The sequence below is a fragment of the Hyaena hyaena genome, unplaced genomic scaffold, assembly GCF_003009895.1.
Source record: "Hyaena hyaena isolate Hyena2069 unplaced genomic scaffold, ASM300989v1 scaffold_37, whole genome shotgun sequence".
NCBI lineage: Eukaryota > Metazoa > Chordata > Mammalia > Carnivora > Hyaenidae > Hyaena > Hyaena hyaena.
In genome coordinates, this window is record NW_024080669.1 from 3,271,380 (window position 1) to 3,289,529 (window position 18,150).

Genomic DNA, 18,150 nt, shown 5'->3' on the forward strand with positions numbered 1-18,150 from the left:
GGGGGGAGCATTTGTTTGTTAAGTGATTGGCAGTGACCTAGCCCTGACCCCAGGCTGTGATCTCCCGAGAATCTAAAATAGAATAGCTACAGAGACTCCTGGCCCCAAGGGATGGGGAAAAAGATGGCTCCAGAACCCCAGCTATCCGAAGACTTGCATCCCAGGTCAAACCAGGGGGCCTGGTGAGGGGAAGACAGGTCTGAGCTCAAGCCACACCTACAAACACCCACAGCTGGGGAGCCATGGAGGCCTCTATCGTTCATCCAAAAAACGGGATAGAGTAGCTTTTTCTCCTTTTCTTTCCTGTAACCGTTAATTCGAGAACTACTTATTGCCGGGCACTGTGATACCCATTAGGGACACAATGGTGATTTTTAAAAAAATTAGATGTAACGGAGGGGAGATTCAATGTGACATGACAGAGTGACACGTTCTAGGGAAGCATTTTTTTTTTACTTAGGGAAGCATTTTAATAAGAGAAAATGACCTGGTCTTTCTCCCTTAGGAGGCAGTCCCTTTTGAGCTTGGACTGTGGGATGATAGGTGAGTAGACAGACTTGCCAGAGAGAAGGAAGACGTGTGCGCAGAGTAAATGGTCTTCGCATCTGTCTTCAAGGGCAGGACCGTGGCTGGTTTGAGGACCTCCAGTGAGCCAGAGGAGCAGGGGCTGGAAAGTACTGGACAAACGAGGCTGGCTCTGCAGGCAGGGCCGGACAAGGAAGGGCCCTGTAGGAAATGTGAAAGCTTAAGTTTTTTCCTTTCATAGCAAAGGGAATCGATTGACACGGGAGGGGAACACGGTCAAATCCGCACTTGGAAAAGACCACCCTAGCCACGGCGCAGAGACAGGTTGGAGAGGTCTAGGGTGGGTGTGCCGGAGCCAGTTGAGCAGCTGTTGTGACATTCCAGAATGAGGTGATGAAAGCTGGGCCCAGGGGTGGCAAGGGAGGTGGCGAGAAAGGAGTAAATCCCAGAGACTTTTGAGAAGGTTAATTGGGCAGGATTTGATCCATCAGATGGAGATGTGAAGCAGAGGAAGGTGTTAGGATGTGTCTCCCACCCCCCGGTTGCTGACTTAGGGAACAGATGGATGGTGACGCCATCCACTGACCCAGGGAAGGCTGAGGAAAGACAGATGGGCGGGACTGTGGAAAGTCAGCTTTGGACATCCTGAATTTGAGGTGTCTTTGAGGACCCTTCTTCTATGCTTCTGGAGCTCAAGGGGGGGGCTCAGGGGTAGAGGTGATACTTGGAGCTGCGGCCGCAGGGGAGAAGGCAGAGGGAGAGTAAGGCCTGAGAGGAAGAGGGCCAGAGCCTAAGCCTTGTGAAGTGAGCCTGCAGAGCGGACCAGAGGAGATGTGGTCAGAGAAGGGACAGTCACGGGACGGAGTGGCAGGGAGGAGTGTTTCCGGTGGGAGACGCCCTCACAGTCAGATGAGGACTGACTGGAAAAATGTCTTCTGTACTCGGCGACACGAAACCTTTGCTAGCTGTAGTAAGGGCTGTGCTGTAGTGGAGGGAGGGGCAGAGCAGGGCCCGTTTTAGAATGGGCTGAGGAACGAGTGGGAGGTGAAGAAAGAAGACAGCTTGGCTGCGAGCTTTGGTTGTGAGGGAGGGGACGGTGGCTGGAGGCGGATGTGAGATTAAGGCAGGTTTTTTTTTTAATGGAGAGACCCCAGCGGTTGTAAATGCCAATAGGAAGGACCCAGGCTGGGGTTGGGGTGCTTGGACGATGGCGATGGCGAGTGTACCTGCGGGAGGGGCAGGGGGCGGGAGGTCCCATCTGACCTCTGTTCCCGGGCAGTAAGAGGTGAGGCCTGGCTCAGGAGGTTTGGCTGCTTGAAACCCTTTCACTCCGAGCCTCCTCTTCCAGGCTGCCTTCACCTGTCCCGTTTCATCAGGGGTGGTGGCTCAGCTGCCTGGGGCCCCTGCCCCACGAGAGGCCTCCACAGGGAGCAGGAAGGAGACAGCCTGCTGGGGGGAGGGGAGCTCGAGTGAGAAATGTTGGGAGGCAGGACCAGGAACCCCTCTCAGAAGCCAGGAGCACTTTGCAAAGAGCAAACGGAGAGTTGGCCATCTGCTCCGGAGGAACTCTGGGCCGTTTGCGTTGGTTTCCCGTTTTTTGTGGCGGGCGGAGGGGGTGGCGGACAGGGCCGTGGTGGCCGAATTCCTAGTGTGGGAGTGGGTGAGGGTCCTCGGGCCCTGGGCTTGACCCCCTCTGAGGTGGAAGGGAGGGGCCTTCCTGGGACGATGAGAAGGGCTGGGCCCAGAAGGACCACAAGAGTGATTGAGCCCCTGGCGGGGGGGGGGGGGGGGCGGTTGCGACCTGAGGGAAAAAAGCCCTGGTGGTCATGCTTCCCAAAGCCAGCCAGGCGCACATTCCAGGGAGCCCTCTCTGGCACAGCTATGGGGAGCCTCCTCCTTTGGGGTCCAGTGATTGTAGGGATCCCTGTAAGAACGAGGCCAAGCCTAGTGCCTAGTGCTGGGAGCAGAGTCCTAGCAGGTGTGGGGGGGGTCCCGGGAGTAGGTGGGGAGAAGCCTTTTTAATCATTAACCTGGCTGGCTGAAACCTGAACTGCTCTGCCTCCAGCTCTATCGATTCTGAAAGCGCAGCATCTGGAGCTGGCGGCTGCCCAGAGACCCTGGAGAGGGCAGGGGGGAGGAGGGGGAGGGGGGATGGAGAGGGACATGGGGAGGGGGGGAGGGGGAGGGAAGGAGGGCAGAGGCAGGGTCAGACGCCGGGGGGACAGACAGCCCTAGAGAGGGGTGTCTGGGGACACGGGGAGGCCAGGAGGCCTAAGCAGGTGCTGGGGAGGCGCAGTCAGCGGAGCCACCAGGACCACTGAGGGCAGGAAGGAACCGGAGGCTCTGGAAACTGAAGCCCCGAGGAGCGCCGTGACTTGCCCAAGGTGACAAGGTCAGAGCCTGCACCACAACTGAGGTCAGCTGACTTCGCCGCACCGATAGAGGACATAGAATGACAGGGCCCTGAGGTCAGGGGAGAAGAGGTGATGGGCATGAAAAGTCAGCGAGGGAGGGTCAGTTCTGGGGGTACCGTGCTTCTGGGGACAGAGGCGTCGCCTCTCTTTGCCCGTGAGTATACAGGAAGATATTCACGACATGGCTCTGGACTGACTGAGGGACGGATCAGGCTGCCAAAGGAGAAAGGAGGGTCGAGAAAACAGAAACGCTAGAAGGAGCTGCACCCCAAGAAGACACCTGTCCGTACTCGTTTAGCCAAAATCCAGGGCCCTGACAAGGCGGGTTTCCACCGGGATGTCAAGAGTGGGCTCCTGGCTCCCTACTAGTTCAGACAGCAGGACTCCTAGGCCATGTCACCTCTGAGACAGGGGTGGGGGGTGGGGCCTCCTTGGGGAGACACCTTCTGGCAGGCGGGGTCAGAAGCACATGGGCACCAACACGCCATCATGGTCCCCACAGCTTCCCTCGGCCGTGCCAGCTCCTAGAATAGCGTTTCTGAGCTGCACGGGGATGCGAGCCCGGCCGCCCGCTGGCTGATCGGCTTCCTAGGAGGACCGGGAAAGGAGGGAAGGGGCAAGCCCTGCAGACAGGATCGGATAGGAACACGGAGGGGGTAAGGGCAGCCCGACGGTAGAGACAAAGAGGAATGAAGACGACGCAATGACGCGGCTCCCACAGCACAGAAAATGTCGGGATGCCACGGAGAAGGCGGGGGCCCACATGAGGCCATGCTGAGGGCGGCACGGGAGGCCGTGGGCCGTCTGCGGTCATGGCGGTAGCCTGCGCCAGGCTGTTCTGTCCTGCATGGTGGAAGCTTCACCCGGGACCTGCCGCAGGGAGAGTAAGTTGCCGGTGGGGTGGAGGACAATGAAGGCGCGGAGCCCAGAGCCTCGTGTGGGTAACATCTTTCTCTCCCCTTTCTCCGACAGCTCAACATCCTGGTGGACACAGGCAGCAGTAACTTTGCAGTGGGGGCTTCCCCCCACCCTTTCCTGCATCGCTACTACCAGAGGCAGCTGTGAGTGCTGGGGAGCGCTAGACAGAACCCTTCCCGACGAGCCAGGGCCCAGAAGGGTCGGGGCAGGGCTTCGAGGAAAGACTAGCTCCTCGGAACTTTTCTAAGGGAGAGGAGTGGAGAGGGGGCACGTGAGGGGTTTTCTATGGGAAAAGGGAGGTTGAGGGGCCACCAAGAAGTGCTTCAGTGCTGAGACAAAGGCGGCTTCCTTGGGGAGGGGGAGCAGGGAGGACAGGAGCCCCAAGGCTCCTAACTCAAGAGTCCTTCTTTCTGCCTGAGCTGGGAGACATGGAGACTTCATCCCAGCCCCCCCGGCCCCCTCAGTGGCTCTCAGGTTTCTGGCAACATCGACTCGCTCAGTGTAGGCCGAGCAGGCTGCCGTGGCCACTCCCTTCGCTGTGCTCTCCCTCAGGGGCTACTCCTGGTGGCAATGCACGGTTCAAGGGAGTGAAGGAAGAACCTTCCATAAGCCCCACGGCCCGGAGCCGTATCAGGGGCTGAAAGCTGTACCGCCTCCCCATACCGCCCAGAGTCCCAGCGGCTGGATCTAGCGAGCTGGTGGCAGGGAGGGTCGCTGTGGGGTCTGAAGGCAAGAGGCAGAGAGGGATGATGTGGGAGCCTCCTTAGCATAAAAGCACAAAGTGGCGAGGGGACATCTAATGTCTGAGGCATCTCTCTGTGTGTAAATCTGTGAGCAGAGCCCTTAATCCTATTCTTGGACTTCTAGGCAGATGCCGAAGCCATCTTCGGCATCTTCTGCCTTCTTAGTCTCCTTCAGCTTCCACTCCCCTGCCTGAAGACAGCGGTGGGGACCGGGGCGTGGTCAGGCTCCACGAAAGGGGATTCCCCCCGCCCCTCCCAGTCCCGCCACTGCCCTCCAGCACGCACACAGGGCCGGGGTAGTGGTGTGAGGAGGCGCGGTGGGCGGGGGGGGGGGTGTCACGTGCTCGTGAGCGTGTGTTCCACACAAGTGGTGTCTAATACTTACCTGCCTTGCTGAGAGGCTGTGCCGATTCTTTCTTGGGAAGAACTTGCCCGAGAGGTTACCCATTCACCCCGCCTGGCACTTTCTCTACCACTCAAATGGTACTACCAGGTCCCAAGGCAGCAAGAGTCAAAGGCTCCTTTTCTCTGGGAGTTTGATGTAGCTGGGGGGGTGGGGGGAGGAGGAGATGCCCGCTAGCTGTCCCTCGGCAGCGGCGGGCACAATACACAAAGCATAGGCTTGTTCCTCACGGGGCCTGAGCTCCAGATCTAGGGATATGAACCGTGGAGACAGGAGGGTGAGCCCCAGTAACAGCTCCCCTCATCTGTTTGCAAGGTTACTTTACGCTGTTCTGGTTGATTGCTCTGGGATGTTCTGCTGAGCACCTTATCTCACGCAGGCTGGCCCTGGCAGGAGGGGAGGCCGTTGGGAGTGCTGGATCCCTACGCCAGGTGTTGTGGTCATGCCGCCACAGACCTCTGCCTCCTCCCCACAGGTCCAGCACATACCGGGACCTCCGCAAGGGTGTGTATGTGCCCTACACCCAGGGCAAGTGGGAGGGAGAGCTGGGCACCGACCTGGTGAGCATCCCCCATGGCCCCAACGTCACGGTGCGTGCCAACATCGCTGCCATCACGGAGTCGGACAAGTTCTTCATCAATGGCTCCAACTGGGAGGGCATCCTGGGGCTGGCCTATGCCGAGATCGCCAGGGTGAGAGGACCAGGGCCTACCCCCAGACGCTGTGTCTGCACGTCGCACCCTGCATGCTACAGAGGGACGGGCGTGGAGAGAAGGCGAATGGACTAAGGGGGGAAACAAATCGGCTGGAAGGATTAGTTAACAGGGGGATGGGGTGGCCGTCTGGGTCCCGTCCCTGGAGAGGGTGCAACTATAGTGAGGGACGCTGTGATAGGGACAAGATTAGGTTCTGGTTTCTACCGACTTCCAAGATCTTGGGAATAAAAGAGGCCCCCTCCCTGCATAAATCTGAACCGGGTTAAGCATATGGGGACCAAAGATTCTGTAGATCTTTCCTATTTGCACTGCCGGTGTCTCTTGCTGACCCTCTCTCTGCCCAATCTCAGTACTTTGATCAAGATAGTCTTTCCCCAGGAACATCCCCCAAGTTTTTGCTTTTGCCTTCCGGTCTAGGCGGGGAGCTGGCCTCTTTCCATTAGGGCCCTCTGTGTGAGGATTCACTCCTTGTCTCTCTCTGCCACAGCCCGATGACTCCCTGGAGCCGTTCTTTGACTCCCTGGTGAAGCAGACTCACGTCCCCAACCTCTTCTCCCTGCAGCTCTGCGGCGCCGGCTTTCCCCTCAACCAGTCGGAAGTACTGGCCTCAGTTGGAGGGAGCATGGTGAGTAGGTCCTTGGAGAGGGGCGCTGCCGCCACTGGGCAGAGGGCTGGGCGCCGCATGCCTCCCCGCCCTCCAAGGCCCCACCACACTCTTGGGCTCCACTACTCAGACTCCAGAGAAACCTCTTGGTATTCCCCACCTCCGCTTTTCTTTTCCCATCCTTTCCTTCCTTGTGTTAGTCCAGAAACGACTCCAGGTGCCTATGGTAAGCTTGGAAAGGATGAGATGAGTAGGGAACTGGAAAAGAAATGAAAATAACGACCTCTCAAATTAAGGTCATTCAGTCTGATGATCAGAAGGCAGAGATGTTAAGGAGTTTAAAAGTCTATTTATTAATTCATTAGGACAACTGGTGAATGGGTCTCCATCTCCAACAAGCTGAGAAAATAAAACTTGTTAAGAGAAGCAAATAGTCATTCATTTAACATTTAGTGTGCCAGTTTAGGTTTAAATAACTTTATATTGAGGGCTGCGAGATCCTGAAACAAATAATTTAAAGTCCTGCAAAGTCTTCCCCTGACGCATTCTTAACACATTTAAGAAACTACAGATCACTCTGGGACATGATTTGATTGGAAGCAGGAAGATGAGAAAGGTGGCCTGTAAGGGGGCCTTGCCACCCCCCGGAAATCTCTGATCCCATTGCTTTCTCTCTGGGTGACTCGCTGTCCCTTTGTGTTGGGACACGGGGACCTGCCTCCTTCTCTCCCTAGATCATTGGGGGCATCGACCACTCACTGTACACGGGCAGCCTCTGGTACACACCCATCCGGCGGGAGTGGTACTACGAGGTGATCATTGTGCGGGTGGAGATCAACGGGCAGGATCTGAAAATGGACTGCAAGGAGGTAACGACACCAGGGGGAGGTAAGGGGGCGGCAACGAAGCATGAAGTCAGACCCTGAGTTAGGCTGGGAGGACGGGACAGGGGAGCAGGGGCTGCAGAAGGGGGTGGGGGCTGAGCCTAGAACCATCGTGAGCTTAATGGTGACACAATCATTGGGGCTAGGGACTGGCAGGGCACTTTCACAGGGACCGTGTGGATTATGGTCTAGGAAGGAGAAAAGCAGGTGTGGACTCTAGTCACTGCCTTGCTTGATGGCCTTGGACAAGTTGTTGGCGAGGCAGCATCATATGATGCAAGTGGAAGAGTCCAGCTTCGGAGTTGGAAAACCCTGGGTCTCTAGCTTTGCCTTTTACTAGCCATGTGCCCTCAGGCAAGTTACTGTTTTGTGTTTCAGTCCCCTCATCTGCAAAACAGAGGGAAAGACAGCTTTTCCAAAGATTGTGGTGAAGACAAGAGAAAAGGGGATGAATCGTTCCTCCCAGGGCCTGGCACATAGCGGTACCCAATAAATAGCAGCTAAACCATGTGGGTCTTCCTTACCTAGATCCTTAATGGACGTTAAGTTAGAACAGATATAAAAGTACTACGAAAAGTTAAAAGCACTATACGAGGCATTTTTATTCTCAAGATTTGGAGAAGGTCTGCCCCATCCAAGAATTTATTAAGAGTTAGTATTTTTACTGGATACTTCCTATGTGCTGGGCACAATTCTAAGCGTCTCAAACGTATTAACTTAATCCTTATAATAACTCTTTGAGGTAGGTACTATTATTGTCCTCATTTTAAAGATGAGGAAACTGAGGCACAGAGGCTAAAACAACTTGCCCAAGGATCTACTCCTAAGAGGTACGGAGCCAGGATGGCCCCCATGCCGTCGGAGTCACCCTTCCGATTCCGGAGCCTGGCATCAAAAAAAGGCTCTCGACTCTTCTGACCCCCTCTTCCCTGTCCTAGTACAACTACGACAAGAGCATCGTGGACAGTGGCACCACCAACCTTCGCCTGCCCAAGAAGGTGTTTGAAGCTGCTGTCAAATCCATCAAGGCAGCCTCCTCGGTCAGTAGGACTAAGTGCAGGGGTACAACAGATGACGGGCTGCCAGAGGAAGTCCGTCAAGGTCACAGGCCTCAACAAGAGCCAAGCTGCCTGCCTTTAGGTCCCTGTACTTACTCAATGCCTTCAAAGCCAGTCTCTGTCCTGGGCCTCGGCTTGCTCGTCACACAGTCCCCTGCTGTACAGTGTCGGCCTCGCCCTCCCTCGGTCTCCCCCTAATCCTGGGTTTCAGTGTGCCTTTCCCCAGTGCGGGTTTTCCACAGAAAAGCAAAGAAAGGAAGGGCCCGGGAAGTGCCATGTGAAAGCGGGAGAAGCGAGGTGCTGGAAGAGGCAGGGTCCTCATCGCTATCCCTTTCTCGCCACCGCAGACGGAGAAGTTCCCGGACGGGTTTTGGCTGGGGGAGCAGCTGGTATGCTGGCAGGCAGGCACCACCCCTTGGAACATTTTCCCAGTCATCTCCCTCTACCTGATGGGTGAGGTCACCAATCAGTCCTTCCGCATCACCATCCTTCCACAGGTATGTCCCCCGGCCCAGAAGAGGTCACAGTATGGACGGGCAGCCAGGGACCAGGCAGGGCCTCCCAGCGCCTGGACGACCAAGTAGAGGAGTGTCCCGGGGCTCCTGCAGAAACCGGGCAGAGCGCGCAGAGCTCAGGGAAGGCAGAGGGAGGAGCCAGCTGCGGGCACGGACACCTAGAAGGCAGAGGCGGGGAGAGGGCCGGGGCGAGGAAGACAGCCTCCCCATCGTGGCTCGCTTGTCCTCAGCAATACCTGCGGCCAGTGGAAGATGTGGCCACGTCCCAAGATGACTGCTACAAGTTCGCCATCTCCCAGTCCTCCACGGGCACGGTTATGGGAGCTGTGATCATGGAGGGCTTCTACGTGGTCTTTGATCGGGCCCGGAAACGAATTGGCTTCGCCGTCAGTGCTTGTCACGGTAAGAGGGCCAGGGAGGAGGGTGCGGCCAGTCTACCCGTGTTCTCGCTGCCCAACAGTTAGGATGCCTGGGCCCCCGCCGGCCTGGGAGGTAGTAGTAATAGTTGCCTCGGGGCAGAGCCAACATGTTGTGCCAAAGCCAGCGTCAGTGCTTGTGCTTTTTCTGTGCTGCCTGGCACGGTGAGTCGTGCGTGGGCTGGTGGCCCCTGGTGGAGACCAGAAGAGCAAGGGCTGCCGCGGCCCCTTGGGAAGCTCTCGCCCCAAGGGCAGCAGGCTGAGCCTACAGTGACCTCGTCGGCTGCTACGTGATGAGCTGAATGCCGGCTACTTGAGAGTGCTGGCGGGGTCTTGCAAGTGGGCATCGGCCGAAGAGGTGAGTTTACCAGGTACATATGGGGCTGGCCTTTCGGTCAACTCACAAGACTGACGTTTAGTGTAGTTCCTAGCGCATGGTTACCCAGCAGAGGGCTGTTGCTCCCACTGACCTGGGCGGAGGAGCCAGGGCTTTCTGGCCTGCCCCTAAGTATCTCCAGGCACAGAGATGCTAGAGCCTCCTGAGGGGCTGATTTCGAGGCCTATCAGGAAGTTCTGTTTGTTGCATAAACCCAACTGCTCTGATGATGCGAGGTGCCCACTGATACCTGTCCTTTCTCCAGTGCATGACGAGTTCAGGACAGCAGCAGTGGAAGGCCCTTTCATCACCCCCGACATGGAAGACTGTGGCTACAACATCCCCCAGACAGATGAGTCCACCCTCATGACCATAGCCTACGTCATGGCCGCCATCTGTGCCCTCTTCATGCTGCCGCTCTGCCTCATGGTGTGCCAGTGGCGCTGCCTCCGCTGCCTGCGCCACCAGCACGATGACTTTGCGGATGACATCTCCCTGCTGAAGTGAGGAGGCCCACGGGCAGGAGACAGAGATCCCCTGGGACCACACCTGGTGGTTCACTTTGGTCGCAAGCAGGAGACACAGATGGCACCGGTGGCCAGAGCGCCTAGACCCCCACCTGCCACCAAACGCCTCTGCCGTGACAGACAAGGAGGGGAAGCCGGCAAGGCGGGTTACAGGGACTGCGCCTGCAGAAACAGGAGAGAGAAGAAAGCAGCCCTCTGGTGGCAGGAGTATTCTTGGTCGCCTTGAGCCTGAGTTGGGAAATTCTGCTGCTTGACACTTCAGCCTTGAACCTCTGCCCACCATCCCTTTGGATTCTCCAACCCAAAGTATTCTTCGTTCTTAGTTCCAGAAGTAGTGGCATCCCAGCCGAGTCACCCCAGCGTGCGGCCCTCTGCGGTACCCGGGCAGAGAAAGGGCCAATCTTGCTTCCCTGCTGGCCAAAGCCAGTAGGAACGGATGCACAGTTCGCTACTTGCTTTAGTGATAGGGACTGTATAAACTAGCCTAACGTTGGTACAAAGATTGCCTCTTGAATTAAACAGAAGTGTAATTAGACTGAGTATCTGTACAATGGGGGCGGGTGGAAGAGGAGAGGAGGGGAGCGCAAAGACAGGGAACGGCTGGGATCAGGGCTGGAAGAGGCAGAGCCACGGCCACTCCCCAGTCCCAGCTTCAGACAGTATCTCCAAGACGGAAGCCCATCCTGCAGGATGGGTGCTGCTACCCAGTGTCGTCTTCTCTGCGGTGGCAGCCCGGCCAAAAGTGAGTTGGGAAGAAGGGCTCGCCTAGCCGAAAAGCTCTTTTTAACGCTCTTAAGTGAAAAGTGCCCGCTAAGAAGTTCCATCTAACAAATGAATTTCTACCTTATTAACGCCACTCGTCTCTTCCTGCACCCTGTACTCCACGCACACTGGGTACCACTCGCCTTTCCCAACGCCCCTCGGTCCCAGGTGCCCTACGAGACAGCAACTGGAATACAGCAGACAGAGCAGGGCCGGGCCCCGTCTTCCTGCTTCTACGTCCCCTCCCTCCCTGAGCCCCGATCCCTCCGGAACGCTGCCGCTGAGGTGCCGAGAGGGACGGGCGGGAGACCTCCCTTCACCCTTGAAAGCAGGACGCTCAAGATTCATTCGACAAGTACAGGGTTGAGGCCCTACGCCTCTGCCTGGGTTTCTTCCTGTTCAGCTGTAAAGTAGTAGTAAGAGCGCCACACGAGGCAGAGGCGTTCCGTTGCCTTCTCTCCCTCTCTAATGTCCCCTCCATCAACCTGGCTGAGGCGGCCGACAGGGGCGCTGGTATTATGCCTGGCGTCGGAACCACGGGGCTCTCTGGCTCTAGCATCACTGCCTTCGGTAACAAGGCTGCCGGGGAAAGGCTGGCCGCCTCGGGGCTCCCTCACTTCCTTCACCACCAGGGCCGCTCCTGGAGGCCATCCTTCTCCCCTCTCCTACTCTCTCCTCCCCACTCCTAATCAATAGCTTCCCAGGCTGGTTCTTGGGCTAGCAGTGGGCACTGAGTTCACTTCCCCACCATCAGTTCTAACACGGTGGACTATGAGACCCGTGTCAGCGGGAAGACCTGGAGCCCCCGGCTCACCCACCGGGTCCCACTGCTGTCTCGCTGACACGCTGCTTCCAGGTGTGGGGCCGCCCGCGTGTGGAATGACCTGGTGAGGGAACGGGAGCTACAAGGAGGGCCTCGGCCAGCTGCCCACAAGCCATAAACCAATAAAAGAAGAACACTGAATCACAGTTCCTTATCTGGGTTCGCTTCATTCCCCTTGCACTTGGTGCTGCTCTGGCTGCCTGGGAACACCCCCTCACCACAAGGACCGTCAGCCAGACTGGACACTGTCTGTTTCCAGCTCGGAACTTACTGTGTAAATAAACTTCCATGAACTGCTACCATGTGATAAAATGCCACATTCTGCTTTATAATTTCTTCCCATGTTGGGAAAACTGGCTTTTTCCCAGCTCTGTCCAGGGCATAAAACTCAACCCCTTCATTAGGAAGTCCCACTGTCGTATTTTTTTTTAACTTGTACTCGCTTTTCTTTTTACAGTTACTTCCTTTCTACCCTAAAACTAGTAACTCTAAGTGTGAAAGAAAATCCTTGACAACAGCTTCTTGCTTGTAAAAATATGTATTATATATCTTATTTTTAAAGTCGACTCCTGAAAAGCGACTGTCCCACCTCTACTCACTGTATTCGAGGCCCTTTTCGTCGGTCTGCATGGCCTCTACCCTGCAGGCCAGCGGGCAGAGGGAACAGGGAGAACGGGGACGGCCAAAACTTAAATGTTGCTTTCTGACTGATTCTGAACAAGACAGAGAAAAGAGCAACAGTGAGGCCCCAACTCCCACACACAACTCCCCAAAACCTCAGTCGTCCCACTATAGTTGGCTTTCAAGGGGCTTTTACGGGGAAGCAGGTAAGCCCCTCACCCCTGCGCCCACCACTTCCTCCTTTCTTCTCTCTATACTCCTTTGGCTTAAGAGATTTGTAGAAAAGAGAACGGCTTTTATACCCATTTCTAATTTCTAGATTTTTAGGGGATACTGAAAAATGCTGCTGGTGGACTAAAGGGCGCTGCAAAGTTGATGAGAGAGAAATTCTTTTGATTACGAGATAAAAAATCAATTGCCCAAATGAAAAGAACAAAGGAACTGGTCTTCCATTTTGCCACATTTCTGTTCATGATAGCTACCAAACTGGAGACCTTAGCATTTCACTAACCAAAGAAAGTGGGCCACCTGACCTCTACGGAGGGGAGTCCTGGGGCCATTTCCAACACCCTACAAGATGCCAGGAGGCCCTGGGAAGTCCGGCTCCTTAAAATGATGCGAGTCAACAAGCCTGAGCAAGTAAGGCAAGAGAAGGGCTATGGCCAAGAGCCTGCTAGGCAGGAACAAAGGACAAAGAAGGAAAAGAACAAAAACTGAGGGGAGAGAATTTAACTGGAGCTAAAAGGAAAAGACTTTGCTACCTTGGCAGTGTTTACTAGTGCCAAGAAGCACGTCCAGCTCCCAGGATGGGAAACATTTAGCTGTTGCTAATATAATGGTGTCCTTCCCCTGGAGCTAATTTTGTTTTTTTTAATTAACACGTAGGTTTTCCTCATTCAATTCCAAAAGAGAAGGAAGCTGAAGCCATTTCCTATAGGACTGAAAGTAAAAGGACAGGAAAAGATTCAAAGCTCTAGTAGATTCACAGCTTTCACAGGTATAAACCTAAAACCCAGACGTGCTCAATAAGCAGAGGTGGAAAAACGATCTCGTTCTAGATAGCTATCCATAGATCAAGTGACTTCTAAACTTGAAATCTAACGTCCCTTCATATCACTTCGGCTTCCGTTTTTCCCAGGACAGGAAACATGTCCCCATCATTTTCTTCCTTCAGAAATGAAAATCCAGCATCCCGAGATCATTCTGCAAATAATTCTGCACAGACATCTCCTCACCCCAGTGCCTGCCTGGAGCTCACCCAAGGTCACCAAACAACTTGGTTGTGAACCAACTGCCTTAACATTCACGGGGGAGGGGAGGGCTGGCAGACTAGGAGACCAGAAGTTACAGGGAAGAGGTGAGGGCTTCACAAGGTTGGTCTGTCAGCTTGATCAGAGGCCAAGTCAGTGGCAGCAAGGGATGGCTTGGCCTAGGAAAGACCTGTGGGCTGTGCTAGTTTCTAAAGAGATGACTATGCAGGAAGTCAGATGGACAGAAGCTCGTGGGGGGCAGGGGTGAAATGGGACCCACTTACGTTGTTATTCTTGGACTGTGAATTTTGCCGATGTAAAACAGAATATTCTGTAAACCTAATGTCTATGTGCAAATAATGAGCGTTAACACAGTAAAATATTCAACGAAAATTCAGACTTTTAGGGTTACATTTTTTTTTTTCCTCAATCAATCTCATTTTATCCATTTGGGGCAGAGTGGCTAGAACAACACTGAGGCTTCCGGAGGCTTTCAGTAAGCAAGGCATCTGGTCAGTCAGCGGGTGAGCACCAGGGTTCAAGTCTGCATACGTGAGCCTGGAGAAAATTAACTAGAGGCTGAGCCAAATCAAAGCAGGATGGCCTTAGAGGAACAGCAGCTTCCTAGATGGTTTTTATATTGTACTTGAAAACAGCCCTGGGCAAGAATATCATAATTTCAAGGGCAAACTAAACATCACCTTACCTACAATCTGCATCCGCCAAAGGAATTGCAAGGTGAGGGGGACAACCATTTCTGCATAATATACATATGTAAATGTTCATTTATGAACATTTGAATACAGACTTTCTATACACACATTACCTATATAATAAAAATGTACATGGTGTGAGTATAGGTCACTGTATAAATATATAGACTTTTAGAAATCTTGAACCCGCGCTTCCTGTTCACATCAGTTTCTCCTCTTCTTCCTCCCCAGTCAGGTCCGTCATTTAAGAGTTGGACAAAAGGGACAAGTGTCATTTGTGTTGGTCTGGGCCCAGAATTTGATACACTGGAAAGGAAGAAAGACATATCTCAGGTTTATCTGGAAAGATGGAGAGGAGGGGAGAGAGAGCCACTGAGGTCCACTAGGTCTAAGGAACGCATACTGAGTCAGAAGAGCTCTTACTGTGGGGGACCGGATGGGCCATTTCATTGGCTCTCCCCTCCAAGAATCGTCAGGGTAGGGGAACCTGTTCTTTTACAGGGAACAGTAACAATCAGCTAAGAATAGCGTAAGGCTTCTCATTGTTAAATGCCTGGTGTGGCCTTCTCCTTCCCATGATCTGTTCAGGCAGAGATGAGCTCTCATCTCCAAATACCCACCACCCTCAAAGCTTATTCAGCATTTTCCCTTACTAAGAATTTAGATGTAAATCCAGTTCCTACCTCTTGGAAAATCAAAATGAACAAAACAAAATAGTAAAGAGGCAATCATCCCTGACGCCAAGAGACTTGACTACGTATAACATAATACAAGATAGGAATAACCTATCCGTTTGTGAAGATAATCTCTAACAGGCAGGTCTCCAAGCTATTCTGTTAATGGACTTCCTACTCTCATATTCAGGTTCCCTATTCCCTTCTTCTCATCTAAGCAAAATCTCCTGACAGTGCTATATTTGAAACAGTGCCTAGAAATGTATGTCTTATTGTCAGCGTTCCAAGAAAGTAATCTATCGGTGCTCGAGGATGAAGTGCTTATCCAGTCCCCTAAAGAGAGTGGGGTAACAGGAAGCTGGGAGATCCTAGCTGCCAGTATTCTGAATTCTGCTGATCGTTTAAGCCACAATTTACTGAAAACCTCATGCTGAGATATTAATGATGACCATCAACAGAGCACCACGTTCAAGAAAAATGCAGAGGAGGAAGAGTGGGAACGAAGAAGGTCTACAGCACCCACCTCCTTGTGCAGCACATGGGAGCACGCCATTGGATGCAGCTCACTGGGCTGGACGAGCTTCTGGCACATGAGACACAGCTTACAGGCGGCTGGAGCCTGAGAACAGAGGAGGGACGGCCGAAGAGTGAGGAACCTCTGGGTCTCTTGCCTTTAATGCCCGTGATTCCATCTAGTAGTTCGATGTAGCAAAAAGATTTTACACCAAAAGAAGGAAAAGCTCAAATACAGCTTCTTGCCAGAAGTACTTGCATGTTCTCAGTGGGGGCCGCCAAGGAGCCGGCTACGGAGACGACGGCTTGTTCCCACACCCCACCTGTGAACCTGTTCCCTCCTCACCCCCCAGCTCCTCCACATCCCCGTTTTCAAAGAAAAAGAGCCTTACGTGTGATGACCTTCCAGGGTATGAAACTTGGGCAGAAGGCAAGAACATTGGGGTACTGATTTGGGTCAACGGAGCAGGGAACAAGGCCCGGATCCGACCGAGTGGCTGTGGGCAGAAATATCGTCAGAGTGAGGAGAGAGAGTCTGAGCAACCTAGCAGGTAACAAAAAGAAACCATTTATTGCCCAGTCCAGCAAAGGAAGAAACCAGACTAGAACACCCTGGCTGCAGGGCTGAGGCCCCGGTTTCCCTGCAGTCTGTGCTTCCCCTACCATCTCAGCAGGTGCGGCTCTCCCCTAGGCAGCCCTTCTTACCTGAGTACTGGCTGCCACCCGCTCGTGTTCTGCCAGCCGCGCCGCTACCAACTGGATCAGCTCCTCCATGGTCAGGCCGGCCATGGTGGTCCGGGCCGTCTTGATTTGCTGAAGAATGTTGGTCATCTGCGCCCTAAGAAACCAAATGTTGAGGGAGAGAGATTCTCTGCTATACTCATGATTATATCCCTGAGACCGCCCCTATTTTAATCCACAGACATTTCTCTGACAAATTTTTAATTAGTCCTGAAAGATACTTACTTATTGCATTGTGGGAAGCGAGTCAGTAGCTTCTCCAGGATCTTCTCCAGTTTGTCTACTGGCTGGGGCCGGGGAGTTTCAGGAGAAGCCTTAACACCGCCCAGGCCTGGGGGAGGTGGGATGGAGGCAGCAGGAGGCATGTGTGGGCCGTGGGGGCCAACGAGGGAGGCCAAACCAGGGCTATTTCTCCCATGGGAGCCAGGGAGGGGTGGGGAGGGCTGGCTGGGCTGGGAGAGGGCAGGGTTCAGGATTGGGAAAGACAAGGAGCGGGGGTCTGCGCTGGGCATCACCATGGGCACTGTGACCTGCCCAATGGAGAAGGGCATCCGAGGAGCCAGAGAAGGATTGGGTTGAAACACCTGAAGCATAAAGTCTGTCTGTAGAGCGGCAGAGGCAGAGCACAAGGGAGAAAGGAAGAAAATAAAAGTTTAGGAAACTGGAGCAGAAGTCAGTGAGCAATTCTTATGCCAAATAATACACTAATAACAACAGCAATGTCCTAATACCGGGAATGAAACCAAATTCCTCATAAAAGGGATGGGTAAAGACTCTGGCTCTGCCAGCAGCACAGAAAGGTAGCCTCCCCCACGCCAGCCCCCTCACCTCTGATGGGGGTGGAGGCAAAGTGGGAGTCGGGATTTGAGGAAGGCTGCTCAGCTTGGCCCCGTTCCTCACCAACTGGATATGACTGTTAAACTGGTCCTAGAAGAGAGAGAAGGGAAAGGACTATCCTTCCTGCTGAGCTGAGTAGGCCCCTCTAGAAAGAGGGCACCATCCAGAGCCAGAAGAGCCAAGGCAGGGGAGAGCCAGCCCTGAGTGACAGTGTCTACAAGGTCCCTCGCTATCACCAGGGTTTCGGCACAGACTGAACCCTCACTTGTCCGTCAGCCATTACAACACTTACCCGAACGTTCTTCTTCATCATCCGAACTCCATTCAGCCTTGTCTCCCACTCCTGTTTGGAACGGACGGTCTCTAGTGTTGGGGGGGTTGACCTTTCAAGAAACCAACAGGGATTTACAGAAGTGAAGAGAGCCCTGCACCTGACTCTGACAGCGGGACAGTGTCTGGCTAACGGGCCTGGCGAGAAGAGGTCGGACCAGGTGCGGGAGGCGGCCAGAGCCAGAGGTGTCTGCTTCACTCTCACTCCAGCATTTTGCAAGCCAATTATTTGAGAAAGAGGACCCACCAGAGAGACAGGGTTTTTGTCTGCCTGGAAATGCCACAGGGGTCCTCCAGATTTCACGGCAGAAAGAGAAACGACTCTACGAGAAACAAGTCTCCAAAGATACCCGCTATGCTTTGACGCCGTAAGAGACACTGTTTATCTAACTGGAACCAATACAAGAAAAAATACAAAGCCATAAAATATGGGAAGAGAAATCACTGAACAATGATGGGGATGGCCCTGAATGTCCTGTGAAGACAGATTAAGTGCCAGATAGGGTCTGAAAAACATAACAACACAAAACAACACCCCCCTCCTGCCCCATACACACACAAAACACAAAACCGCAGGACCATTAAGACTCTAGAAGGGGAAGGTACTTACTTGAGGTAAGTGAGGTGCAATTCTGCTTCTTTTTCTGCTTCTTCCAGTTTCAGTACCAGCAGCTCTTTCCGACTCTCTAGTGATAAGATCTAAGGAAATCATACACACACACACACACACACACAGATACTCTGTTAATTTTATATGCACAAAGCTAAACACAAAGTTAAAACAAAT

The 18,150-nt window shown here is 53.8% G+C and overlaps 2 protein-coding genes and 1 long non-coding RNA gene across 4 annotated transcripts in view; 1 reads left to right on the forward strand and 2 right to left on the reverse strand.

Annotated features, from left to right (window-relative positions):
* The window catches only part of BACE1 (beta-secretase 1), a 22,902-nt gene extending 9,961 nt beyond the window's left edge, over positions 1–12,941 (forward strand). Inside the window, exons 1-9 of one of the 2 annotated variants that reach the window (XM_039229331.1) lie at positions 3,384–3,823; positions 3,912–4,000; positions 5,479–5,695; positions 6,207–6,344; positions 7,058–7,192; positions 8,146–8,247; positions 8,613–8,762; positions 9,011–9,182; positions 9,838–12,941. In XM_039229331.1, the coding sequence (XP_039085262.1) occupies positions 3,752–3,823; positions 3,912–4,000; positions 5,479–5,695; positions 6,207–6,344; positions 7,058–7,192; positions 8,146–8,247; positions 8,613–8,762; positions 9,011–9,182; positions 9,838–10,079 (1,317 nt within the window). In that variant the 5' untranslated portion in view covers positions 3,384–3,751 and the 3' untranslated portion in view covers positions 10,080–12,941. Of the gene's footprint in view, positions 1–3,383; positions 3,824–3,911; positions 4,001–5,478; positions 5,696–6,206; positions 6,345–7,057; positions 7,193–8,145; positions 8,248–8,612; positions 8,763–9,010; positions 9,183–9,837 lie in introns of those variants that run through there. The other variant, XM_039229330.1, reaches the window with a different exon arrangement.
* On the reverse strand, positions 445–5,347 carry LOC120229994. The gene is made up of 2 exons (XR_005527893.1): positions 4,986–5,347; positions 445–726 (listed from the first exon to the last, which is right to left on the reverse strand). It is a non-coding gene; the product is annotated as an uncharacterized LOC120229994 (long non-coding RNA).
* A 994-nt stretch (positions 12,942–13,935) lies between the features above and the next one.
* Positions 13,936–18,150, reverse strand: part of RNF214 (ring finger protein 214) — a 43,818-nt gene continuing 39,603 nt past the window's right edge. The window contains 8 exon segments of the mRNA XM_039229328.1: positions 13,936–14,574; positions 15,466–15,561; positions 15,848–15,952; positions 16,161–16,293; positions 16,422–16,798; positions 17,025–17,123; positions 17,326–17,416; positions 17,974–18,062. Coding sequence (XP_039085259.1) covers positions 14,509–14,574; positions 15,466–15,561; positions 15,848–15,952; positions 16,161–16,293; positions 16,422–16,798; positions 17,025–17,123; positions 17,326–17,416; positions 17,974–18,062 — 1,056 coding nt within the window. The 3' untranslated portion in view covers positions 13,936–14,508.